The sequence below is a fragment of the Podarcis cretensis genome (assembly GCF_951804945.1).
Source record: "Podarcis cretensis genome assembly, chromosome: 9".
Lineage (NCBI taxonomy): Eukaryota > Metazoa > Chordata > Lepidosauria > Squamata > Lacertidae > Podarcis > Podarcis cretensis.
The window spans coordinates 79,588,442-79,616,440 of record NC_137178.1 but is presented as its reverse complement, the minus strand read 5'-3'; the positions used below and the strand labels follow the sequence as shown (position 1 = coordinate 79,616,440).

Here is a 27,999-nt window from a genome sequence, read left to right as displayed (position 1 = left end):
AGGGGCGGAGCCACGTGGCGCAGGGCGGCGGAGGGAGCGCAGTCGGGAGAGCCGAGGGAGAAGAGGAGGCGGCGGAGGCGGAGGCGCCGGCCATGGGGCAGTGCGGGATCACGTCCTCCAAGACCGTCCTCGTCTTCCTCAACCTCATCTTCTGGGTGAGGCGCCGCGCGAGCGAGGGGGGAGGGCCCCTCCCGCCCCCCGCCCCCCGCCCTGTTCCGACACGGATATAAACTAGACGTGTGGACGCTGCACACGCGCGGCAGACCCGCCCAGGCCTGAATGGCCAGGGATCCCCGGGGGACGCGGGAGACGGAGGCGCCTCATCCGCGAGGGGCGACCGCTGACGGGGGGGGGGCGCCCCGCCTCGGGACTCTCCGGTTGGGAAGAGCGGGCCGGGAAAGGCGGGCCCCGAAAGAGGCGCCTGGGGCAGCCCCTTCCCCCTCCGGGGCTGGGAGGGAGTCGCCGGGCCTCAGATTCTCTTCCCACCGTTTTCGCTCCTTGGAAGAGTGGTTGGGTTAGGAACCTCGTCAGCCGGGGGCCGGAGGAAGAGGCTTGCGTGGACCCGGCTGAGGTCCCGCCCCGTTTGCTTCCCCACTTCATCCTTCGCCATGGTTGGGAGAAGGGAAGCTACAAGCCGGCGCTCTTCTTTCTTGGCGACTGCAGGAGAGGGTGGGAAGGGGGTCTGCCCCAAACTAGGACAAGGTGGCAGGGGTGGCATTTAGGATTAGGTCGGGCACAAAGTGTGCACAATTTTCAAGACTGGCCCTGTGTTCTGTTTACATAAATGGTTTGTGCCAAATTTTTATTCCCCCTCATTTAAATTTATATCCAGCTGAGCTCAGACTTTTTTTGGGGGGGAGGGGCTGTTGTCAATATTAAGGTGATGTGTGCAGGTTAGTAGAACGGCAGTTTAGAAAAAAAATACCTCTAGAAGATGGAGAGATGGGAAGGAAGACATGAGATCAGCATAACCTAACTTAAGGGAATACAGTTGAAGAACATGATGGCATGTACAGTATAACCTTCAAGCGCCAGTGGGCTGGAGTTCAAATTACTGTAAAGTCAGATTCATTATGCCAGCTGTTTGAAAAAAAAGGCTCTGGAATGCGGTAATACTATATTAATAAGCAAAAATAACATTGCTATAAATAGTACTTCTACAGTTCAGTTGTTACCCACTTCTAGTCCTTTCAGTGTTATGTGGCATGTTTCTTTGGCAGCTCTCAGTAAGTTTTTCCTGATTTTCTTCTACTTGTTTTGGTATGGCAGTATGAACAGATGCCAATAAAAAAATACAACATTAGGCAGTTTCAAAGTTTTTAGTTTTGTTTACCAAATAAAAGTAAAATAATCATGCTACGTTAGATCACACTCTAGTCTAGGACATCAGAAAATGTTCCAGTTCAAAGGAAAAAAATATTGTGCTATTTGTACGAATATATATATATATACACACACACACTCCTGGCCTTACCTGGAGATGCCAGGGATTGAATCTGGGACGCTCTGCATGAAAATTGGGTGCCCTGCCACTGGGCAATGATCCTTCTTCATCAAACGTCCCAGATAAGATTAGGGTACAGTAGTTTGCAGCAGCAGAAATATAGTTGCAGACGGAAACATTTGTGCCACAGCTGTTTTTAGATCATAGAGGTGATTTTGTATACAAGGGAAAAGTAGAATTAAAGAAATACAAGTAAAAAAGTCAAAATAAACCAAGCTATAATTTAAAGACTAGAAAAGTAAGCAAACCAGTGTTAGAAACTGGAACAGAAAAGCTATTTGTCTCCTGGAACCTGGGTTACAGGAGCAAAAATAGAATGGCTAGTTGCCATTCCCCCCCCCCCCCAAGATGTGGGAGCACTTTCAATGTTTTTGAAACACCTGAACGCAATTCATATCAGTGACACATTGTTAATATCACATTTTTAAGAGCAATTCTTAATTGGACGCCACAAACATAAATGGGGCTCAGCCTCAGCAATAGTGGTCCACCATAAGTATTTGTAAATACTAGGGTGGTGTGTGTGTATATATATGCATGTGTCACACACACACACACACACACACACTTAGCCAATTGTGTTCACAATGGAGTCTCTTCAGCATGTAAAAAGGCTTTCTGGGGAGGGAATGCCAGATGCTCAGCCGCAGAAACCTTGCAGCAGGAAATCTCTGCTTGGTTCCAAGGGGGCTTTCCTGAGTCGCCAAAGGTGCCTGGTTGGTTTCGAACACTGAGGCAAATGCAAGGCTTTTTAAAAACAGTGCCTTATAAAAGATTTCAACCAGACCATTGTGTGCTTAAAGTGCCGAGCAATGTGCTTCTCTAGAAGGCAGGATTTTGAAAGATGTATGGGATACAGTGGACACTATTATACGGTGGTCAGCTTTTCTTTTGCGCTGAGATGAGAAGGGATGGCTCATCCATTGTTTCCAAGTTAGTGTTGCTCTGAAGGCAATATTGCTGCTGAGCTAGGTGCATTGTTCAGTTCTCTGGGAATTTCAGAAAATCTGTAAGCGAAAGATACAAATAACTTGGCCTGTATCAATTTAGAGCTAGTGGGAAATGTTGCATTTCAAACTACCTGTTGTGTAAAAACATTTGAGTTAAAGCTGTTGTCGATAGGTAATTCTAAGACTGGGGAGGCGGAGGCATAGGTGGGCCTGAGCTGCCTTGGAGTAGCAGCTCCGATATTGACAAAAAAAGTCACTGTATATTTCAGGAGGGTTTCTGGTATTCAAATCCATTTTTCTCTGCAACTAGGAGAAACTACTGTAGTCTGAAAAATGACAGTGGAAACATGCTTTTTTTCATCACAGGCTAGGGGAAATTAGGAAATTCATCTGCTATTTTAACTGGAGATGGTGCCTCTTTTATATACAAGAATTGGAGCTTGTCAAATTAATAGGCAGTAGAGTTGGGTTACTAAATAGAAAACACTTCCCACAATTCATATGGAATTTATTACCACAGCATGATGGGATGGCTTTAGAAGGCGATTTGACAAATGAGTGGAGGAAGAGAGCACTTTCTGTACTGGAGGCAAATGGAACCCCCTTGTTTAGAGGCAGGTGTGCAGGATACAGTTTGCCAGAGGAGGGGTGGGCAAAAGTAAGAAAGGGCAACCGCCTTCATGCCCAGTTTGTGGTTGGCCTCTCTGACAAAGAGGACGCTGGACTAGCTAGATACCCTGCTTTGTATGTTCTTATTAAATTTTCACAGGGGCACATTTAGTACAGAATAGGGACACATTTACTCCCCTAACCCTTGGTCAACCAGTGCATCCTTAGATGTTTTATATCTGTCTCACCATGGTTTAATATGTGTAGCTATTAAGATATTGCTATTTAACAAATTTGATTTAAGAAATGTAAAAACACACCAGAGCATTACAGAACAGACAGTTGGAAGTTCTCTGCAGATTTTAAAAAATTGTTTTCTTGGCGGCTTTTCTACCATACAGCTCTCAAAGGTGTTGCGTTGTACTGAACAATTGCAGCACATTCCTTAATAGCTTTGCGCGTATACTAGTTTAGCTTGGCTCCTGTCTGGGTTGAGCGTAGTGCTGCAAAGGTGCACCAAATAAGATTGATTAGTACCTGAGCCTATGAATTATTACCAAGATTGAAACTTGAGAACTACAGCTAATGTTCTCTCCTCCTCTTCAAAACTGAACTAGTGTAATGTGAACACCATTTGAGAGCAGTGAGCTCCTAAGGCAGAACAAGTGGCTCACAGTTGCTTAGATGTGCATCAGTTTCTGTTGACCTGGAGCATGCTGTTTCTCTTGGGATCTTGCTGGGCACCTTTTCTTTCATGGCAGCCTTGAACAACTGCATGTAACTTCATCTTGGAAGAAGCTTGCTGTGGGCTGCATTGTTCTTACACAGATCAAGGAAGCTGGTAGTGCTGAAGAGCCAGCTCAGGTTACAAAGTGAACAGAAGAGAATGAGGCTATTGTTGTCCTGCTTACCTTTCTTTCCCATTCTTCCCCCCCCCCATTTCCTCTTGCCACTCATTGGGAGTTTTTTCAATACTAAGCCAGAGGTTTTCAACCTTTTTGAGTTCCTGGCTCCCTTGACCAGCTACATTTTTTTTTTGCGGCTCCTCTGTGGAGAAAGCAGTTCTTTAAAGGGCAAAATGCATTTGCAAATGATACCTGTTCCATCTGATTCTGGTAATCTTGGGTCAGAGACTGTATGACTCTGAATACCAGTTCTTGGGACATAATAGCAGAAGAGGGCTTTTGCCTTTATATCCTTCCTATGACATTTGGTTGACTTATTAGTGGAAATGGCACGCTGGACAGTGTTCCAGCAGGGCATTTCTGTTTTGTGATGCTTTTTACAAAACAACAACTGCTGTAGTTTTGAACTGGATTTCAGTCAAGAGATGAGAATGGGGCTTGTCTCTTAGTATTGACAACCTTTATATGATGAGAAATGTATTCAGTGTACATGTGTGGACATAATTTGAAGCCCAGGCTGCATCAGTGGTTGCAGTGCCTACAACAGGCATTCCCAAACTGCTTTCCACGAACCATCAGTGGTCAAGCAGCTCTATTGACCAGATGCCCCTTAAATCTACATTACAGACGCAACATTGAAATGTCTAGTCACCTTTTCCCCCTTTAAGATTACAAAGCAAAAAATGCTTTTTGTATATTGTTGGCGTTAATATATTTTACAATTCAGTCACACATTTTACCAATTACAGTAATCTTTTTTTAAAAAAACACATGAACTAATACAGTGGTACCTCGGGTTGCATACACTTCAGGTTACAGACTCCGCTAACCCAGAAATAGTACCTCGGGTTAAGAACTTTGCTTCAGGATGAAAACAGAAATTGTGCTCTGGCGGCGCGGCAGCAGCAGGAGGCCCCATTAGCTAAAGTGGTGCCTCAGGTTAAGAACAGTTTCAGGTTAAGAACAGTTACAGATAGGTAGCCGTGTTGGTCTGCCATAGTCAAAGCAAAATAAAAAAATTCCTTCCAGTAGCACCTTAAAGACCAACTAAGTTAGTTCTTGGTATGAGCTTTCGTGTGCATGCACACTTCTTCAGATACCACACTAAAGCTCATACCAAGAACTAACTTAGTTGGTCTTTAAGGTGCTACTGGAAGGAATTTTTTTATTGAGGTTAAGAACAGACCTCCAGAAGGAATTAAGCACTTAACCCGAGGTACCACTATACACAGTTCACATCAGTGACACATTTGTAATATCACGTTTGTAATAGTAATTTAATAGCAATTGTTAATTGGACACCACAAAAATAAATGGGGTTCAGCCTCAGCAATAGTGGCCACCCATAAGTATTTGTAAATACTGGGGTGTATGAGTGTAGACAAACACACACACAAACACACAATTTCAATCTCTCTCCTCCCCCTCTCTGTGCCAAATACGTTGTTTCATTTTCAGCAAGTACTGCAGCCACAGTACTATTATATCAAAATTAATAGTCTATTATATCAAAATTCTTGGAAGAACAGGCCTAACAGCACAATCCTAACCATTTATACACAGAAATAGATCCTACTGCAATCAAAAGGGCTTACTTTCAGGCATATGGAATTGGGATTGCAACCTAATTATTTTTGAATAGCACCTCTCCAGCAACATGCTTATGAACATTCCTTTCACAAGATACCGTTTTTTGCAGGACTGCCTGTACAGCTGAGTCTTCAAAATCTTGATACATTAAAGGTTGGGCATACCTGAGATGCCACAATTACCATGGCAAAATAACTGTGTAAATGTTAATGCATTTTGCAGACCTTCCTTTTAATATCCACAATTTGAGAATCTCTTAAAACATTGAAAGATTAATGTTAGCACCATCCTCCCCCTCCCCCTTCATGGAGGCTATGTCCACTCGAGTGTTTCCTTGTGTAAATGCAGCTAATGGGACCCCATTATTAGAGATTCATCTCAATAAAACAACAAGATGTCAGACTTGTGCTACAGTGGCATAAATGAAGCAAACATTCGTAGACTGCAGCCACCTTCATTACCTACTTGATTTGTAAGTTTAAAATTAAAAAGCATGACAATATCCTTGTGTTCTCTCTAACACAACTGTGTTTCAGTGATGCTGTGCATGCATTTTTTCTGAAGAGCAGAAATGCTGTGCTGGGATAGACCCTGTGTGCTCTGCAAGTTTTGCAGCTGTCTTACAAATGGTTCCGTGATCTCCTGGTGAGCCCTTTCTTTTCCTTCTGCACAGTCAATCTAGAAGCAGGCCTCTCTTTCAGATACTTAAGGGAATCTCCATGGACACAAGTATTTGTACTGGCAACTGAATCCCTGCATGTTTAATGAAGGTGCAGCTAAACACTCACTTGGGATTTCCTCATGCAAACACACTTAACATTGTTACCTTTGAAGAACCATTAATAACTATGATCAGGTTTGATGGATGGATGAGTGTTTCTGGGCGATGAGTGCAGAGATCAAGTTCTCCTGGTAGTTCAGGGACATTGAGTTTTCTGTCAATGGGAGAAAGTAGATACCTTTGCTCAAGCCATAGCCTATGATTGGTAACAATCAAAAGGAATGGTGGTACAGTGGTACCTCGGGTTACAAACACTTCAGGTTACAGACTCCGCTAACCTAGAAGTAGTACCTCAGGTTAAGAACTTTGCCCCAGGATGAGAACAGAAATCGGTCGGCAGCGGGAGGCCCCATTAGCTAAAGTGGTACCTCAGGTTAAGAACGGGTTTCAGGTTAAGAGCGGACCTCCAGAACGAATTAAGTTTGGAACCAGAGGTACCATTGTATTTCAGAGACATGAGTCTTCCCTGTTGGATTGGAAATAATATATTGTGGTATTTTAATTGACTTCAGATTGCCGTTTGACTTCTTAGGAGATAACATGAAAGACTCCCCAAATGTGTGTGACAACTTTGTTTCTAACATCTGCTCTACTTGGAACAGGTATTGCTTTTTTTTCTTTAAATAAAAGAAAGCCCTTTAATTCTGCATGTTTGGATGCCTCATTCGGAAGTTTCCCTGATTTCTGGCCAGTGTGATTACGTGTTTCTTTAAGCTGGTGTGGGACAGAGCAGAACAACGTGGTGTGACACTGATTTTGCCATACTGATTTAAAAAAATAAATGCGTTCGAAATGATTTCTACAGACATTCCACAGTTGCATTAACTTGAGTCAAACGCATACTTGACTGGCATTATGACTGTGGCATTTATTAAACAACTTCGATAGCCATGTATGGACCCAATCTAAAGTAGCTGTGGTGGGGCTTTGGCAGGTAGCTCAATGTAGGGTTGGAACACCAGTCAATTAGCTGCCTGTTTTGTGGTTGGGAGTTATATAGTCCATGAATCCAATAAATACTCTTCCCATAAGTAGCGACCTTTCCTTTCAATTGTATTATGGGTTAGTTCCCATCTTTAGAATTTCCTCCTCAGAAAGGCTTGTCTGGCACCCTTTTCACATTTTAGCTGTTAGCACTGGGTTAAAATGACTTTCTTTACCTTGGTTTTTTATCAACAACAAGGTGCTTTGCTGCTGCTGTTTTGTGGTCCTGGTTTTATTGATACTTGTTTATTTGGTAGTTTTGCTGGATGTTTTGGTTCACTTCAGTTGTAAACGTAACTTGTGAACCCGTTGGATTAAAAAAGCTAGATATGCATGTCTGAATTAAATAAATAAATGCCTTGGGTGTGTGGCTGCTATTGCTGCTGTTCTTGCTTGGGGGCATGAGCAGCTGCCAAGGAAACTTAAAAGTTATTTGAAGTTTGTATTAGGAAATAGAGCCCAGCCAAACAGTATTATAAGAGATTGTGTCAACTATTCTAAAACAGATTTGAATGGATTTTACAGTATTTATTTTTTTTAAAGACTGGTGTACGATATTTGATAAGCCTAGTTGCTTTTTGCTTATTTCTGCTCCTGATGTTGGGACAGGAGTAGCTACTTTTGCTAAACTTTCATTGAAGTTCAGTATGATTTTGGAATGGTTGTTTGCTTCCATTTTTCAAAAGGCCACACCTGAAATAACCCAAAAGAATCAAAACAGCAGCAAAAAAGTGGGAAAACACCACATTACGCTTTTAAATTTTTATTGTGCTGGCAATATTCACAATGCATTTTCAGCTCTGTGATCTTGTTTTATTTTATTTTTTTAAAAAGAGTTCCTAGACATTGTGTTGTTGCAACTGTAACGTAGGCCTCTTCTTAAAACACTTGCTAGACTTTGGAGAACCACAGGCAATTATAGGCTCTTTATGCATTGCTTAATAACCTGTGGCATATGCTGCCATAGAATGTGCCACAGAATAGGCTGGTTTATGTAGGGGGGGGTTAGGAGCACATTAAAGAAGCATGGATACATCAGTAACTATTAACTATGATGACCAAATGGAACCTCTGAATATTAGACAGGAGGGGAGAGCTGGTTCCTTCATTTTCTGAGTGTCCCAGAAGTGCTGGTTGCTATGAAAAAGGAGGGGGGAGCCGATGCACCCTTTGGGTCAGATTCATCGGACTCTCTTTGTTCTTAAGCTTGCCTTTTGCCACTCTGCTCTTGGTGTTCCAGGCTGAGGCGGATTATCTTGATCCATTCCAGTTGGGCTTCAAACCTAGTCTTTGGGTGATATTCCATGTGTTTGTCTTGGAGTAGACTTGTCAAAATCAGTGGAACTGTTCTGAGGGTGACCAGTATTGGAGAAAGGTAAGGGACCAACTGCTTAATACAGCGGAGATGGATAAATGCCACCTTTTCTGTGGCTGCAACCTGCACCTCCATGTAAAGGGAGGCGTCAAAGGTTACACCCAAGCTCTTGACAGAAGGCGCTTGCATTAATTGAGCCCCTGCAAGAGATGGGAGTTGGCCCCCAAACCCCATGTTGTCCTGACCCAGCCAGAAGACTTCTGTCTTCGAAGGATTTAACTTCAACCAGCTCCCACATAGCCATCCAGCCACAGCTTTCTAAGCATCTGGTCAGTGTGTCCGGGGCCAAGTCAGGGCAGCCGTCCATTAACAGATAAAGCTGGGTGTCATCATATTGATGACAACCCAGCCCAAAGCTCCGGACAATCTGGGCAAGGGGGCACATAAAGATGTTGAAAAGCATCAGAGAAAGGATTGCGCCCTGTGGGACTCCACACACCAAGGAGTACCGCGGCGACAACTCCCTCCCTAGGTCCACCCTCTGTCCCCAAACTAAGATAAAGGAGCGCAGCCATTGTCGGACTGTGCCCTGAATGCCCACATCAGCAAAGCTGTGGTCTAAAAGTTTGTGATCGACCATGCCGAAGGCTCCTGACAAATCTGAAAGAATCAGCAGTCCCAACCTGCCTCGATCTAGCTGTCTGCGAAGATCATCTGTTAGGGCAACCAGCGCCGTCTCAGTCCCGTAACCATGGTGAAAGCTGGACTGAAATGGGTCCAGAGCTGATGTTTCATTCAGAAACCTGCCAAGCTGTTCAGCAACCACTCTCTCAATTACCTTACCCGGGTATGGAAGATTCGAAACCGGGTGGTAATTGGATAGATCTAAAGGATCTAGAGATGTTTTCTTTAAGAATGGACGCACCACTGCTTCCTTCAACTCCCCTGGGAAAGTCCCCGTGCCAAGGGACTGACCAGGGGAGCCTGCACCTCGTCTGGACACGCTCTGATCAGCCAGGACGGGCACAGGTCAAGGGGCAAGTGGTGGGCCTTCCAGTTCGGAGGAATCTGTCTACATCGGCAGGGCGTATCCAATTGAAGTGGTCCAATACTGGACCTGAGGACAGTTGAGGAGCCTCCATTTCTATTATTGTATCCAAATTGGCAGGGAGGTCATGGTGGAGCAGCAAGACTTTCTCTGCAAAAAAGCTCGCAAATGCCTCACAGCTATGGCTCAAATTTGTATTTAAATTTGGCTGTTCCTCTAGGGTTGTTAAAGACCTAATTATTCTAAATAGTTGAGTGGGGCGAGAGCTAGCAGATGCAATGGAAGCTGAGAAGTAAAATTTCTTTGCAGCTTTCACTGACATCTATAAGATGTTCTTGAGGCTCCGTCGCAAGCATACCGCCAAACTCGCTCTAGCCGTCTGAGGTCCCGCTTCATTTTCTGGAGCTCCTCGGTAAACCAGGGGGCCCAGTTTGAGCAGGGTCGCAGAGAGCGCTTAGGTGTGATCGCATTGATGGCTGCCAAGAGCCGGTTATTCCAGTTCTCGACAAGCTCATTTAGTGAGCCGTCAGGGGGAGCAGGGTCCCGCAAAGCCTGATGAAATCCATCAAGATCCATCAGCCTTCGCGGGCGAGCCCAAATAGGCTTGCCACCCAAGCGGGGTGGGGGCAGGAAGTCAATCCTGGCTTTCAGAGCATAGTGATCAGACCATGGCACTTCCACAAGTGAGGACATGATCACATCTATACCTGCACCAAAAATCAAATCCAGTGTGTGGCCTGCTTGGTGTGTGGCACCCGAAACAAACTGAGAGAGCCCTAATGTCACCATGGAAGACACCAGGTCCAGAGCCCGTGAGGAGGGGGTGGCATCAACATGGACGTTGAAGTCCCCCAAAACCAATAGGTTAGGGAACTCCAAGGCCCAGCCGGCCACCGCCTCCAGCAGGCCTGACAGGGTGGCTGCTGGTGCGCTAGGTGGTCGGTACACCAGCCAGACAGCCAAGCTCTCCTTGGTGCCCCACACTAGGCCAACACAAAGTTCTTTCATCTGGGAGAGTAAAAGGGGGGGGGCCTGTTAGTTTAGGCAAGCTTATAATAAGATCCTTATACCAAGTTAGCTGTTATTTGCTCCACATGGCTTCACCTTTCCAGGGTCTCAGGCAGAGGTCCTTCCCATCACCCATGACCTGAGATTTCTAAGTGGGAAATGGAGGTGATTGAACCTGGAAATCTTTGCATGCAAAGCCTGTACTGTCCAACTGAGAAATGTTCCTCTCTATTTGTGAATTTGTTTCTCAGTCTCCTGTTTTTAAGCGGTCTGTGGATGTGTGATTACGACGGTAAAAATGTTTTGTGTGAAATTGTACAAATCTGCCTGTGGCAAATCAGAAGCATACTTTCTGAGATAGAATCACCAAATCGTAGAGTTGGAAGCAGTGTTCAAAACTCCCTTGTTCTAGTCGTGTTTTGTGACATGGAATTTCATTGGCACGAGCCGCTTCTGAGGTCTGGGTGCAGTACTGCGCCTATGATTTCAAGTTAAAACTGCAGAGTGGAAGGAAAGGAGGACCTTTTTCTGCCTCCCCACTTCCAGCTACTCTCTGAAGACTAGAGAAGAGACCCTCTTAAGAATATATGGGGGGCCAGGGGAAGGACATGTGAAAAATGAACATAATATTTTAGCTGCAGTTCATTCGTTTTCAGCTTTGTATTCTTGTTATTTAAAAAATGTACCTAGACATTCTGTTGTTGTGCCCATAACCTCGGGTTAAGGTGCCATTTAGCTCCTAGCTTTCATATCTCAGTTTCTGTCACTTATTGGAAGGGACCACAAGGGTCATCTAGTCAACGCTTTTTGAAATTAAGTACCATTCGGTACAACTGAGGTGTAATAGTAGCACATACTGAGCAGCGTTAATTCAGATTCACATTATGCAAGGATAGTATCTTGCAATAAGATTATAGTGCTTGTGCCACATAAAAACATTAGCATAATAAGATTTCAGGCTTGTGCTTTCATTTGGTTCTTTATCACTCAACACAATGGTCTCCCTATCTGTTTTAATAAATTAGACTGAGATTTAAATGAACCCTTTGCCTGCCTAGTTTACATTTTGGGAAGACTTGGGCAGCTGGATGTTAAGCTTCTTTCTGATGGCAGGATGGAAGTGTTGGGAGGTTCCTGTAGCCCTTCTACTAATTTTCTGGAGCAACACTGCAGTAATCTGTAGTAGCAATGCAGAGAACTAGACCCTTGGAAGCAAACAGCATCAGCACCAGCTGAGTTTTCAGTGACCTGGAGAAGCCGGCATTAGGGAACTACAGGGTAGCTTGCAGGAGAGCCAAGATGGTGGAGGGAACTAAGTTCATGGGACAGATGTAAAGACAGATGTGTGTCCCTTGCAAATGGGCACCAGTGGGGAACATCCATTCTCCATATTTGCGGCCAGCCTGTCTTCATCTTGCACTTTTGCTTAGAACTTTAGCCCTAGATTACGGTTGCCACCACAGAATGTCTAGGCACCCTTTTTGCAGTGGAGTTATTATTATTATTATTCCACTTTATATTTTAAAGAACACGTCTCAAAGCGGTTTGCAACACATTAAAATATCAAATAAAACAATCCAGAATAAAAGAAATTCAAACTGCAAGGGAAATATTTCAGATCCTCCTGTTTTCTGTAGCCTGGCATCCAGAGATCTCCACATGGTTGCAATTGGCCCTGCGCCAGTCACAAAACACGCCTGGCGCCAGGGTGATTTCTAACACTGCCCACAGTGGATCTTTGCATTGGTAGTTAATGGTGATATGGTGGTTTATAATCCAGGACAGGCCCGTCTCCACAATTCCCGCTTTCAGGCAGTGTTTGAAATTAACCAGGGTGCCTGGGAACCATTCTAATGCGACTCAGCCAAGATTTCTGGTCGCTTGATTTGCGCCAGTCTGTGAGAAGCGGAGAAACCTCATTCTTTTCTGGCTGCAGTGCCACCTGAACCCCACCCTGCTTCCTTCAGAAGGACTCCTTGGGCGTCATGAAGGGGGCCGGTGTGAAACTTCAAGCTGAGGAGCCTCCCCCCCATAGCTGTCAACTTACAGATTTGAAAATAAGGGACCAGCAGCCTTGAAAATAAGGGACCAGCAGCCAAAATAAGGGACCTGCAGCCTCACCTGTTCCAGGCACTCCAGTCTTCCTGTCCTCCTGCAGTCTGGTCAAACTCATGCTGGTAGCTTCGAGAACACTGTCCAACCAACTTTGTAACCAGAGGTTCAACTGAATAGAATCTGAATCACATGCACCATAAGGCCTATGCAGCCTCAACTTAAGATGCCTCCCCGGCCTGGCTTTGCACTGCAAAGTTTGCAGCAGTACGGGCAACAAAATGGCGTCCAGCATTCAAAATCCCCCTCAGCTTGCATTAACTAGCCACACACAAGGCATGCAAGCTCCACCCCCCAGTCGTTCTTAGACTTCTTATTGGGTAAGCAACACAGCCGACAGGGAGGGAGGGAGAGGAGCTGCTTCCTTTGAATTTTAAGGGACATCTATCAATAAGGGACAGCAGCGGGACATGGCGCTGGAATAAGGGACTGTCCCTTCAAATAAGGGACACTTGACAGCTATGCTCCCCCAGCCACGTGGCTGGCCGGATGGGGTGGCTGCCTGGTGGAAGCAGAGAGGAGCTGTGGTTTTTTTAATATTATTATTATTATTATTATTATTATTATTATTATTATTATTATTATTATTATCTTAGCCCAGGCAAGAGGAGATGGTAGGGAAGAGCAGCTCGCAGCTCCGGCCATGAGGGGGCTTCCACGTGGGGCTGTCCCTTTGGCTCCGTATCCCCTCACTCACATCCACTGAAACGGACGCCAGTCCTGCTCGCTCTTGTGAAACTCCTTCCTTGAACCTGCCAGAGGAATGGGCTTGTCTGCTGCAGCAGCAGATTCTGTAGGGACACCCTGAAAGGAGGGGGGGGGAGAGGAGGAGAAATTGGGCCCCTGAGCAGCAACTGTGTGTCTGCTTGCTTGGTGTGTGTAAGGAAGAGAAAAAGAGCAGTGTGTGTACGCGCGCGCGCGCGCGCACACACACACACACACACACACACACACACACACACACAATCTCTATATATAGTAGCACTGCCTGCCTGCCTGTTGGGTTTTGCATTTCTCTCTCATCTTAAGGGAGGCTCCAAAACAGGTGGGCGTCTGCCTCATACTTCCACCCTTTCTTTCCCTGAGGCAGAGGGAATGAATCACACACCCAAAAGTCTAAAGTCCTAATCAATTGAAATTGAAAAGGCAGCCAATAAAAACTCTCCAAAAATCTTCACAAAACCAGGCACAGATGCTAATGGACCAGGGAGCCCAAGACAAAAAGAAGGGAGGGGGAGAGGAGTACAGTGGTACCTCGGGTTAAGTACTTAATTCATTCTGTTCTTAACCTGAAACTGTTCTTAACCTGAAGCACCACTTTAGCTAATGGGGCTTCCTGCTGCCACTGTGCCGCCGCTGCACGATTTCTAATCTCATCCTGAAGCAAAGTTCTTAATCCGAAGTAATATTTCTGGGTTAGCGGAGTCTGTAACCTGAAGCGTATGTAACCCGAGGTACACTGTATAATTTTATGGAATTCAAACTGTAATACAATAAATACAATTTATAAGAAACAAAAGAAGCAATTTGGGTACCATTTGGAAAAAGAAAAGGGTTGTTTCCAATCCTGATCTGGAGGCTGCCTTCTACTTGAAAGTAAATCCCTACAGTTCAGTGGGGTTTCCTCCCAAGTAAAGTGTGCATGGATGGGGACCTCAATGGCTAAAGCTGTGTGTGTGTAAGAGAGAGAGAGAGATATTATTAAGGCTAGGGTAAAAGGGCACATATTAGATATCTAAATATTTATCTACACACACACATATGTTGGTATTTGTAAATATTAATTATTCAAATGACTTACGGTTTTGGCCATTTTTACAGGGTCTGAGCCCCATTTACGTTTGTGATGTCCAATTAAGAATTGCTTTTAAACATGTGATATTAAAAGTGTGTCACTGGTGTGAATTGTGAATTAGTTCATGCATTTCCAAAAAAACAAATATAAAGTGTTGCTGAACTGTGAAGAAAAGGCAATTAGCCACTTATGTTTTTTGTGGCCGTAGCCTAGGTTCCAGGAGCCGTGTGGCAAATAGCTGTTCTATCCCAGTTTCTAACACTCCTTTCAGGTAGACAATCATAGAATCATAGAATAGAATCATAGAGTTGGAAGAGACCACAAGGGCCATCAAGTCCAACCCCCTGCCAAGCAGGAAACACCATCAGAGCACTCCTGACATATGGTTGTCAAGCCTCTGCTTAAAGACCTCCAAAGAAGGAGACTCCACCACACTCCTTGGCAGCAAATTCCACTGTCAAACAGCTCTTACTGTCAGGAAGTTCTTCCTAATGTTTAGGTGGAATCTTCTTTCTTGTAGTTTGGAGCCATTGCTCCATGTCCGCTTCTCTGGAGCAGCAGAAAACAACCTTTCTCCCTCCTCTATGTGACATCCTTTTATATATTTGAACATGGCTATCATATCACCCCTTAACCTCCTCTTCTCCAGGCTAAACATGCCCAGCTCCCTTAGCCGTTCCTCATAAGGCATCGTTTCCAGGCCTTTGACCATTTTGGTTGCCCTCCTCTGGACACGTTCCAGTTTGTCAGTGTCCTTCTTGAACTGTGGTGCCCAGAACTGGACACAGTACTCCAGGTGAGGTCTGACCAGAGCAGAATACAGTGGCACTATTACTTCCCTTGATCTAGATGCAATACTCCTATTGATGCAGCCCAGAATTGCATTGGCTTTTTTAGCTGCCGCGTCACACTGTTGGCTCATGTCAAGTTTGTGGTCAACCAAGACTCCTAGATCCTTTTCACATGTACTGCTCTCAAGTCAGGTGTCACCCATCTTGTATTTGTGCCTCTCATTTTTTTTGCCCAAGTGCAATACTTTACATTTCTCCCTGTTAAAATTCATCTTGTTTGTTTTGGCCCAGTTCTCTAATCTGTCAAGGTCGTTTTGAAGTGTGATCCTGTCCTCTGGGGTGTTAGCCACCCCTCCCAGTTTGGTGTCATCTGCAAATTTGATCAGGATGCCCTTGAGTCCATCATCCAAGTCGTTGATAAAGATGTTGAATAAGACCGGGCCCAAGACAGAACCTTGTGGCACCCCACTAGTCACTCTTCTCCAGGATGAAGAGGAGCCATTGATGAGCACCCTTTGGGTTCGGTCAGTCAGCCAGTTACTAATCCACTGAGTGGTAGCATAGTCAAGTCCGCATTTTACCAGCTTCTTTACAAGAATATCATGGGGCACCTTGTCAAATGCCTTGCTGAAATCAAGGTAGGCTACATCCACTGCGTTCCCTTCATCTACCAGGCTTGTGATTTTGTCAAAAAACGAGATCAGGTTAGTCTGACATGACTTATTTTTCAGAAATCCATGCTGACTATTGGTGATCACAGTATTCCTTTCTAGGTGCTCACAGACTGTTTGCTTAATGATCTGCTCCAGAATCTTCCCTGGTATTGATGTCAGACTGACTGGGTGGTAATTATTTGGGTCCTCTCTTTTCCCCTTTTTGGAAATAGGGACAACATTTGCCCTCCTCCAGTCTGCCGGGACTTCGCCTGTTCTCCAGGAATTCTCAAAGATGACTGCCAGTGGTTCTGAGATCACATCTGCCAGTTCTTTTAATACTCTTGGATGCAGTTCATCTGGCCCTGGAGACTTGAATACATCTAAAGTAGCCAAGTATTCTTGTACTATCTCCTTAGTTATTCTGGGCTGTGTTTCCTCTGCTGAATCATTTGCTCCAAATTCTTCAGGTCGGGCATTGTTTTCTTTATCGGAGAAGACTGAGGCAAAGAAGGCATTGAGGAGTTCAGCCCTTTCTGTGTCCCCTGTTTGCATTTGACCATCTTCTCCTCTGAGTGACCCCACTGTTTCTTTGTTCTTCCTTTTGCTACGAACATACCCATAAAAGCCTTTTTTGTTGCTTTTAACCTCTCTAGCAAGCCTGAGTTCATTCTGTGCTTTAGCTTTTCTGACTTTGTGTCTACACGTGCTGGCTATTTGTTTGAATTCCTCTTTGGTGGTTTCCCCCCTTTTCCTTTTTTTGTACACATCCTTTTTTAATCTTAACTCAGTTAAAAGTTCTTTAGATAGCCACCCTGGCTTCTTTAGGCACCTTCCATGTTTCTGTCTCATTGGTATTGCCTGAAGTTGTGCTTTTACTATCTCCCTCTTAACAAACTCCCAGCCATCATGAACTCCCTTTTCTTTTAGTATTACTGTCCATGGGATCTCACCCAGCACTTCCCTAAGTTTTATGAAGTCGGCTTTCTTAAAGTCAAGAAATTGAGTCCTAGTATGCTTGGCTGCTCCTTTCCGCTGTATAGTAAACTTCAGAAGAGCATGATCACTCGCGCCTAATGATCCTTCCACTTCTACCCCACTAACCAGGTCATCAACATTGGTTAGGACCAGATCTAAAATGGCTGTTCCTCTTGTTGCTTCTCCCACTTTCTGGACAACGAAGTTGTCTGCAAGGCCAGTGAGGAATCTGTTTGACCTTATGCTCTTGGCTGAGTTTGACATCCAGCAAATATCCGGGTAATTGAAGTCCCCCATTACTACTATCTCCCTTCCTTTTGCATGCTTGGCCATCTGTTCCAGGAAGGCATCATCTATGTTCTCCGTTTGGCTTGGGGATCTATAGTTAACTCCCACAATGAGGTCCCTGTTATTTTTCTCTCCCTTAATTTTGACCCAAATGCTCTCACTTTGGTTTTGAGGTTCTGAATCATGGATCTCATCACAGGTATACACATCCCTGACATACAACGCCACTCCTCCTCCTTTCTTGTCTGGTCTGTTTCTCTGAAATAGATTGTATCCCTCCATTATTACATTCCAGTCGTGGGACTTATCCCACCAGGTTTCAGTGATGCCTATTATGTCATATTTAGTTTGCTGTACCAAGAGCTCAAGCTCATCTTGTTTATTTCCCATGCTTTGCGCATTAGTGTACAGACATTGAAGTCCATTAATCATTCCCCCGTGTCTCTTATTTAAGGCTTTTTTCCTCCCACCACTAGGTCTGCGTGCTGTTTGCTCCATTTGGTCTATGACATTTGGATGATCATCTTCATCAATTGATAGACTCCTACCTTCAGGAGCACTGTCTCCCTCCCCCACATTAGTCAGTTTAAAGCCCTCCTGATGAGGTTTCTGATATTTTTGGCAAAAACATTCCTCCCAACCGTTGTCCTCAAGAACATAGATTTGAAGACATCTGGCAAAGTTGCTTACACTGAAGCCAGACGTTGCAGGTGGTTCTGGCCAAAAGGTGGTGCCTGACAGCTCTAGTGCTGTAAATTGAAAGCAGCAGATATAATGGAGTTTTTCTAGCACGTGTCCTGAAGAATGTTAACTGCTTGATGAATATCCCATGTAGGATCAGACTTGGGACCTATGGTGTGATCCTGTGCAAATTGATTTGTGGAACTTAACCCACTGTACCTGAGGCTATGTGAGAGCACCTCTTTATGTGTATGGAGGTTAGAAAAACATTCACCAGCATTAATGCTGCTGGTGTTGGTGTGGGATGTAATCCACTGGGAGCAGTCAAATACTGGGAGCAGTCAAATACAACATTCCTTGTTTTGCTAGAGTGGACATGCAAGGGAATGTTTGGTCCAGCCAGTTGAAACTTCCTCTTCCTCCTGGCCTGGAGCATCCTTCTTTTCATGCAACTAGTAGGTGGGCGTGACTTTTCCAGACCCGAGAAAAGGCCAAGTCATGCAGCCGCCTCTCTTCCATCTTCCTTTCGTCCTGTGAACTGCCGGACTGCTAATTGCAGTCACTAGGTCAACCCTTATGGGATAAACCTGTTAGTATAAGTTTGTAACTTTAAGTCTAAAGCCTGCCTTCAGGGATCACACTGTGCTCTGCCTGATCGTGAGTAAACTTTCTTTTTGTTAATTATGAATAAGACTGTCATGTCTTTATTCTTTCAGGAGGGATTCAAGGGGTTTTACCAGGAAAATATCAGAACACATTTCAATCTGGACAGGCCAGATCGAATTGCGTATTGTCAAGAAACTCACACAAGTTTGCAACAAGTTTTCTGCTGTGTAAAGGAACTTGCTAGCGCAATTTAGCAAGGATGTTAATAAACAATATATCCTCTCCTGCCACCCTGAACGTTTCAACAGTTGGAAGTGGAAATAATTTTGCGCCATTAGCACAACCAGCAGCTTGAGTTGGAAGTTTGCTGGGTTTGGGCAATGGGGCTTAAGTTGGCAATGACCTTCGGTGCAGTCGCAATGAATAATATATAACGTAGCTTTTCTGGATTCTGGGATTGAGGAATATCAGTTCCTCAAGTTGAGAGGGGAGGGAGTTGGTGCATTTCCCATCTGCTAGAAAGTAGGTTGTTAATTGTCAGGGATGTAATGCTTAGCACCTCAATCCTTAGTAGAAGCTTTGTGTGTGAGGCAATTAATAGCATCTCATGCTGAAGTTTGCTGCGGTTCATGCTTAACCAGTAGCTTGTACTAAGTGGTTATGATTGCAACCATAGATTTGCATAATGCTGCATTTAGTTTGGTATTACTGAGCTACAGCATAACCTGTAAAGAAATCACCCCATAAAATATTTGTATATTTGTTGAGCAGAAGCCTGAAAACCTGTGTGTGTTTGCACAAATACACACAACCCAAGTGTTAGGCTAAAAGGAATTCTGATCTTACCTCCCTTTTTTTTTTGCAGGCAGCAGCTGGCATCTTGTGCTACGTGGGAGCCTATGTCTTCATCACATACGATGACTACGACCACTTCTTTGAAGATGTTTATACACTCATCCCTGCAGTGGTTATCATAGCAGTGGGGACACTTCTCTTTATCATTGGTTTGATTGGCTGTTGTGCCACGATCCGGGAAAGCCGCTGTGGACTCGCTACAGTAAGTCTGATGTTTGGAAAGGGTTTTCTGTTTGACACACTGGCAAGCGTTTCCTCAGAACTGCCAGTGTGTTTTGGAGCCTAATAGTTGCTGTAAATGCTACCTGTCTTTATCATAAAATAATTGCTTCTTGAAATGCACCATTTGTACCTTGTCTAAAGAAGCTGTATGCTGAACTTGACCATTTTGATGTTTTTGAAATGGTGTGTTTGCTTCCTCAAATTACCGGTGAAGACTCTTTAACACAATGGGTATTGAGTGCATTCACCCTTACCGAAGGACTTTATTAGATTATCTGGGTGTAACCTATAAATAGCATAGTTATATCTTCACAGAACTGTAAGTTGCCAACATAACATGTTTTTTCTTGCAGTTTGTGATCATCCTTCTGTTGGTTTTTATCACTGAAGTTGTGGTGGTTGTTCTGGGCTATATCTACAGAGCAAAGGTAGTTGTCTCTTCTTAAGTGCTAAGTATTGTGGTTAACTGTGCTTAGGATTCTGTAGCATTGTATTTCTGATAAATAAAATTGCTGGAGGCTATTGGAATGGAATTATAGATGTAAAAATAAAGTGGGCACATGCTAAGAAAAGTATTTTAAAATTTCAAAGAGATAAAAAGCTAGAGAAAAATAAGGTAGTAAGCAAAGAATTTGGATGACTGTAGCTAACAGAATCCTTCAACCTTGGCGTTATCAGTACCACGCTCTAACCTGCTGAGCTATCCAGGAAGTTACTACTGTATGCCCAGCTGCTGTTCTTATGGCATTCTATTCTGCCTTTGTAGAAATTTCTAAAAACAAAAACCCTAGGGTTAACACTGAACTAGACCCACAGAAATTTCACTAATTTCAAAGAGCTGGATGAATTTTAAACAAATGTACAGTATTAAAATGTGTTTTTTAACATCGTACATCATTTGTTGCTTGTTGCGGGGCCTCAAACTCTTACTGGTCTCTCCAGTTTTTTATGGTCAGATGCTTACTGTTTAATATGTTTGTGTACTGTTGTTTTGTGAGTTTTCAGTTGCGTTTTTGTTTACTGGTATTGTTGGTTATTCTACACCACTTAGAAATTTTTTCAGTATTAAGTGTTTATAAATGCTTTTAAGTAAATCATAAAATCATGGAATTGTTCAGTTGAAAGGGACCACCTCAGTTGATAAGTAGATTTCAGTTTTAAAAATTTCCCAAAGCTTTTCCCTTGATTGAGGGAGGGTAGAAGCGAAGGAGACCAGAAAGTGCACGAGGGTTGCAGACATACCAGCTTCCGCACTAGAAGGCTGCTGTTTGCTTTCACCCCATCCATTAGTCTTCAACCCATCTTTTCCCCATTTGGGGGCCCCACTTAGATCAGGCTTTGACCAGGTAGTGAGAACCAGCCAAGCCAATCAGCTTGAAGCCTTTGCCCTCCAGCTGTTTTGAATTCCATTCAGCCCCCTGCCAGCATGGCTCAGTGGACCAGGATGGTCAGAGTTGTAGTTCAAAGCATCTGATCAGACCCAGGTTGGGCAAGGCTGGTAGAGGCCACCATTTCCAAATGGTGAGTCAGAGCAATACAAGCAAATACAGTTGCTTCCAGCTTGGGTGTTGCATTCAAGGTACAGCAGCCTTGCTCTTCCTATGGCAATAGCCGTCTTGTGAGTGAGAAAAGCCCAAAGTCACCACCTGCCTTGCTTCAGAAGGTGAGGGCCCCCTAAGCGATGCATCAGGGAACTATAACTGTACACACTGATCAATAGACTCATAGAGGGAATGGGGGCTCAGCAGGCCTCTAAATGGTATAACTTTAGAAAAGAACCTGCACTTGTTTGTTTTAATAGGTGGAGGCTGAAGTCGATCACAGTATTAAGAAGGTGTACGACACGTATAATGGAACTAACCCGGATGCTGCGAGCCGTGCCATTGATTATGTGCAGAGGCAGGTGAGAGCCAATGTAAACACTGTCAAGGCAAGCACTGTACTGCTTCCTGAAAAGGGAAGAAGTCCACATTTACAGCTCCTGGCTTGTTGCTTTCTATAAGATAGTATTCCTCTTTTCCCTTCCCAACAATGCTAGGGAGGATGCTGTCAGAAGGGGTCTTCTGTTTTAGTTCTTGCAGGCATTTTGCTTTCTGTGCAGAAGGAAATTTTGAGTGTGGAGCAGCATTTCACCACAAGCTCCTGCCTGTAGCCTGATCTGGGGAAGCCCAGGCTTACCGCCTCAGTGAGAACTGGCCTAAGTCTCTGGCCTGGAAGCAGCTGGAGGCACTCTGTGCATGATGTTGCTCACGTAGAAGGGTGCAGGTGTATTGTTCACACATGCTTTATGTGCTGAAGTATGTTAGTTGGAAGATACCCAATTGCTGCTCATCTTTCGAGATAGGAAGAAGTCTTTCTTTCTGAAGTAAGCAGAGGAATCCTGGGACATGCTGCCTCGCCCCACAGACCTTTATGCTTTGCTAAATATGTATCCCTTTTTAGTGAGCACAATTTGATTCACTGAGGGAATTTTTCACCCTTTCTCTCCTTCTTTGTAGCTGCGCTGCTGTGGGATCCACAACTACAGTGACTGGGAGACCACAAACTGGTTCAAAGAAACGAAAAACAACAGTGTCCCTCTCAGCTGCTGTAAAGCCACCAGCAGCAATTGCACAGGAAGTTTGACTCACCCCACAGACCTTTATGCCGAGGTGAATAGCTCTTTTGCTTAAGCTACAAAATTTGCAAGGAAAAGGAGCCACTCTGTGAGGTAGGCTAGGCTGGGGGTGCGCGGGCGGACCTGATGCAAGGCCAGCCAGCCAGCAAGGCAAAGGTGGCTCTGAACCTAAATGGTCTCATATTTTGTCTGCCATAGCCTGCTGACTATTACATATTGGCTAGCAAATACCTTAATTGGGACCTATGGTTCCATTAGAACCTATGAAACCCCCCACCCATATGTATCTTTTTTTTTCTCTTGGAAAATTCAGGTATGTGATAACACTTCTGTAAGGGTTTTGCACTGTGTTTTCACCCAAGTGATTTGTATGTGAGTCCTCATACGCTAAAACAAAATGCTATAAAACCCAGGTTATCACAGTGTAGAAAAGGATGACACCAGCAGCGCCATCTATAAAAGGGTTCCGTGGAGAAGCGCAAGTGCCAAGACCTGCTGTTGCAGGCAGTGCATCTCAGCCCTCTTCTAAGGCAGCAACTGTAAGCAAGGGCTTGAGGACAGCTGTTTGTTTCTTGCCTTTCTGGTTAATGCTTAGAACAGCCAAGGCTTCCCTTTTGCCTGGCAAGAGTACAGAGGACACTGGAGGGCAGAGAGAGCAGTACACACAATCTGCAGTTTTCTAAGCTTCATAAATCTAACAGACGGCAAAGGGGTTTGGATTGAGGAGAGGGGTGTCCCAGAATGTAGCATAAGCATTTTAGAAGAGAAATACTACCGCTAACAGCACCACTGGCTTGTTCTTTTTCCTTAAGGGATGCGAGGCTTTGGTTGTAAAGAAACTACAAGAGATCATGATGTATGTTATTTGGGCAGCTCTGGCATTTGCTGCCATCCAGGTAAGACTTAAAATATATAACTTTTGATGTGTGTGTTCTCCATCTCCTACAGAGATTTTTACAAAGCTTTCCCATTTTCTCTGTATTCTTCTGACCAGGTTTACCAGGCAAAAAACCCCTCAAATATCATTCTGTCTCCATACATGATGGTTCTTAAATGGCCTCATCTCAATATGGGCATTTCTAGAATTGCCAACACACTGTTTCTTCAAAGACTGGTTAAACAGTGTGTTGAACTAAGCACACAAACATCTGCACAGAACAACTAGTCCTGAAGTATTGACAAAAGTGATATTACACATGGGACTATGCAATGTGCCCTTCCTAAAACTGGATGGTTAAACATCCAGTTCCAGAACAGATTGAAGTATGCTGGCAAGCAAAGAGGCTTTGCCTGTTGGCACAGTCCCATCCCTGGTGGGGGCGGGGAGTAAGATGCCAGAAGGATTATTCTCTCACCTGTGTCCTTGTCCATCACAGGCTGTTCCAAGAAGCCAGGCAAGGAAAGGCTGTTTGCAGTTGATTCTCCTCCCACCAGGCCTTCCCATGTGGCCTGGTTTTCATTAAACCACATCCATCTGACACCAGGTGTGGGAACAGGGAGAATCGGGACCACACCAAGTCTTCATTGCCAAGTCTTCATTTTTCCTTTGCAAGAGATATTCTTTCAAAGATTTTTCTTTGCAGCCTCTGCTTCAGTTCAAGCTGGGCTGCAAAGGAAGAGTTACCTGACATCAGGTAATTGACAAGTGAGCAGCTCCGCCCACATGTTCAGATGACCCAGAGGGAGAATTTTGAATCTGGCTTATCAACCAGATAAGCACTTTCCTTGAGTCCAATTTACCTGGTGGTGGTTCATGCTGAAAAGGCATCAACACAAATCAGAAGTTTGAACCTTTACCCTCTTTGCGATAATTTTAGATGTACCATTTTAGCATGTTATGTTTGAGAGGAAACTGATCTCCAGTGAAATTCTCAGATTTTATAAAAGCTGTAGTCAGGGTGCCAAACACTACTAAATACTTGAGTGTGTTTGAACATAAAGATCTGCACAGATACACAGAAGCTGTACTTTCTTATATTAAAGTGTGCACCGATAATGTAACAACAGAGAGGTGCATCAGAGTCTATGGGAACTGCAAACCCTGGATGACTGCTGAAGTAAGGTCACTCCTGAAAGCTCGGAATACTGCCTTCAAGGCAGGGAACATAGATATATACAGAGGGGCAAGAACAAAGCTCAGGAAAGGTATTAAGGCGGCAAAACAACAATATAAGCTTAGGGTGGAGAATTGCCCTAGCTGATAACAACAGGAAACAAGTGTGGCAGGGACTGCAGCATCTAACCAACTACAAAGGCAATACGAGAAACACGGTTAAGGCCGATGATTTGTTGGCAGAGGAGCTGAACATCTTTGCCCACTATGAGGTAAAAAGATCAGGTATCATAGCTCCTGCCTGCCAGCCTACAAACTCTCGGCCACTTATTCTGTATGACCATCAAGTAAAAGCTGCAATGAGGGTGGTGAATCCCAGTAAAGCTGCTGGTCCAGATGGGGTGCTGGGGATAGTGGTAAAAAACTGTGCCGATCCACTAGCAGGGGTCTTGACAAGGATTTTTAACATCTCTCTGCAAACGGCTTGTGTTCCATCATGTTTGAAAGCAGCCACCATTGTCCCAGTCCCAAAGAAAACAGCAACTAACTGCCTAAATGACTACAGACCTATTGCATTGACACCTGTAGTGATGAAATGCTTCGAGAGATTGGTCCTTCAACACCTTAGGACATGTTTTCCACTGGATTTTGATAAACATCAGTTCACCAATAGGAGAAACAGGTCAACAGATGATGCCATAGCTACAGCCTTTCACCTTGCGGCGAGTCATCTGGAGAGACCGGGGAATTATGTTACAATGTTGTTTATTGATTATAGCTTTTAATACCATCCATTCTCAACAAAAGGCTGATGGAACTAGACCTTTCTTCTACCATCTGTGACTGGATTAAAGACTTTCTGAGGGGTCGGACACAAAACAGTGAGGATTGGGCCTGTTACATCTACCTCCCTGAAGCTCAGCACTGGCGCCCCACAGGGAGGTGTGCTGAGTCCCTGCCTGTAATCGTTGTATACATGTATGCTGTATTTCATCTGATCCATCCACTGCAATTATTAAGTTTGCAGATGATACTACCATAATTGGTCTAATTACAGGTGGAGATGAATCAGTGTACAGGAGGGAGGTTCAGAAAGTATCAACATGGTACCTAGAGAATAACTTGCACCTAAATATTATCAAGACAAAGGAGATGGTGTTGGACTTTCGGAGGAAGAGAGGGGAACTAGCCGCGTTGTATATCGGAGGGTTGTGTGGAGAGAGTCTTTTTCTTTAAATTCCTGGGAGTTTACCTTAGTGAAGACCTCACTTGGAAAAACAATATAACTCAGGTGGTTAGGAAGGCCCAACAGAGACTCCATTTCCTCAGGTTCTTGCGAAAGAACAATGTTAAACAACAATTGATGACCTCCTCCTACTGGTCCACAATAGAAAGTGTCCTCTCATATCACAGTGTGGTACGTTGGCTTGACAGCCACGGACAGAAAGTCTTTATAGAGGGTGGTGAACACAGCACATGATAGCATGGGCTGCTCCCTAAGCCCGCTAGACAATATCGCAAGGGATCGTTGCCTTAGGAGTGCGAGAAAAATTCTCAGGGATGATTCACACCCTGGGCAGCACCTCTATAATCTTCTGCCCTCAGGCAGGAGATATAGAAGTATAATCAGTTGTAAAGGTAAAGGGACCCCTGACCATTAAGTCCAGTTGCAGATGACTGTGGGGTTGCGGCGCTCCTCTCGCTTTACTGGCCGAGGGAGCCGGCGTACAGCTTCCGGGTCATGTGGCCAGCAGGACTAAGCCGCTTCTGGCGAACCAGAGCAGCGCACGGAAACGCCGTTTACCTTCCCACCGGAGCGGTACCTATTTATCTACTTGCACTTTAACGTGCTTTCGAACTGCTAGGTTGGCAGGAATAATCAGTCGTACCAACAGGCTTAAAAAAAGTTTCTATCCGTGGGCTGTTAAGCTGCTGAATGGAAAATAATATGGTGCAACTGACTTTCGGGGTTGGTGTGTTGTACAACAAGCACACAGAGAGCAAGGAGATTGAGTGTATGGGGGGGAGGCTCAGTTAATTTCATTGTACACAGGTTGTACGTTGACAATAAAGGTATTATTATTATTATTATTATTATACTTGAACTTTCCCTACAGAAAACACATGACAACCAATGACAGCGCTTTTCCCCATGAGGCCTCACTGAATATCATTTCTCCTGTTGTGAGTCAGGGCACTTGTGTGATTGATAAACATGCCTAGTGTGCCTGTGCCAAGTTCTGCATATGTCACAGCCACAGATTTGAACTGTTCCTGCTGAGTACCAGAACCAGATATGCGTGCAGGTTCCTGCATGTGCCAGGTGGCACCCCCCCCCCTCTTCAACTCATGGCAGCCCCCATGGTGGGTTGATTCCTAAAACCTCTGGTGCTAAAGGGAGTTGCAAATAGCAAGCACTTCTGATTCTGAATGAAACACAGAACAAATGAGGGATTGCACAATGGAAAGTAGCTTGAAGGGAGAGGTCTGGCAATACCCTCCTGAAACAGAATGGCTTGATTTGCATCTGTGTGGTGTCTAGGCAGCTTTCAGAAAGCCAATACCTGGTACAAATAATGCTCCTGTGTTCTCAGTTTCCTTCTCCTCTTCTCTGCAGCTGCTGGGTATGCTGTGTGCCTGCATTGTGCTCTGCAGGAGGAGTCGGGACCCTGCTTACGAGTTGCTCATCACAGGAGGAAGCTACGCATAGAAGAAGCTGCAAACCTAAGCTTGAACTCCATTTTCTCCACTTCGGAAGGTGGCTTGCCTGAGTCAGCTGCAGCAGTTCCTTTGCTGGCTTTGACTGGGTGAAAGTCCATTTTTCATAAACTGGGAAGACAGGCACATTCACTGGTGATGGGCAAAGGCTTTTGGTTACTGTGACCCCCTACTACCTTAGCCAACTTTCCACATATCTAGACATCATAGTAACCAAGTAAACACTATTTTGAGGCCATTAACTAGGGGAAGAGAGCAGCTTGGCACAAAAGCCAAAGGTAAATTTGGTAAGTTACTGCTAGAAGTTGTACTGATTTAATTCTTGTATGTGGAGTCCTTCCGATCTTCACTGAGCAATTGGCCAAAGTCTATACGAAGGAAATCTGGTACCTTAATTTTGCAACACCTTCTTTCCCACCCCACCCCCCTTTTTGCCGCTTGCCTGTCACCAGTGTTTGTTGAGCATTACGTCAAGTCCAGAACACGACAACATGACTACTAACCAAAATTTTAGAATCACACGAGTGCATCTCTTGACCTTAAATTCAAATGAACAAATCTTCCAAACTTTTAGTGTGTTAAAGTACAGGCTGGCTTTTCAGGAGTATAATGTATGCACTACTGTTCTATAATGAATATTTCATTTTTTCTATGAAAAGGCTGTTGATGTGTTGAGTGAATTGTTATCATAGAGTAGCAAAATAGTATGTGAAAGTGAAATGTAAATAGGAAACCTGATTAAATAAATTGTCTGTACATCCCTCTCCAAACTAAATCATGCTTAACTATTTTTTATCAATGCCTCACTCTTAAGATATTTATGCTTTTCGTTTATGTAAAAGATGGGGCAACTTGTACCTGTGGGGATAATATCCAAAGCCCCCCGGATCCTGCCAGCTCAAACCTCCCTCCCCCTGCAGCCTCTGGGGAAGAGGG

General features: G+C 44.4%; 1 protein-coding gene across 2 annotated transcripts; it reads left to right on the top strand.

The window, feature by feature from the left end:
• On the top strand, positions 1 to 27,838 carry TSPAN3 (tetraspanin 3). Of its 2 annotated transcripts, none has more exons than XM_079991749.1 (7): positions 1 to 155; positions 19,464 to 19,655; positions 20,029 to 20,103; positions 21,477 to 21,578; positions 22,174 to 22,326; positions 23,105 to 23,188; positions 26,963 to 27,838. In XM_079991749.1, the coding sequence occupies exons 1-7, from the start codon at positions 93 to 95 to the stop codon at positions 27,053 to 27,055; spliced, it is 762 nt and encodes a 253-aa protein (XP_079847875.1). In that variant the 5' UTR covers positions 1 to 92; the 3' UTR covers positions 27,056 to 27,838. The 2 variants fall into 2 exon arrangements, with proteins under 2 accessions (XP_079847875.1, XP_079847876.1); XM_079991750.1 differs by lacking the exon at positions 26,963 to 27,838 and adding an exon at positions 26,463 to 26,932.
• Positions 27,839 to 27,999: the final 161 nt, after the last annotated feature.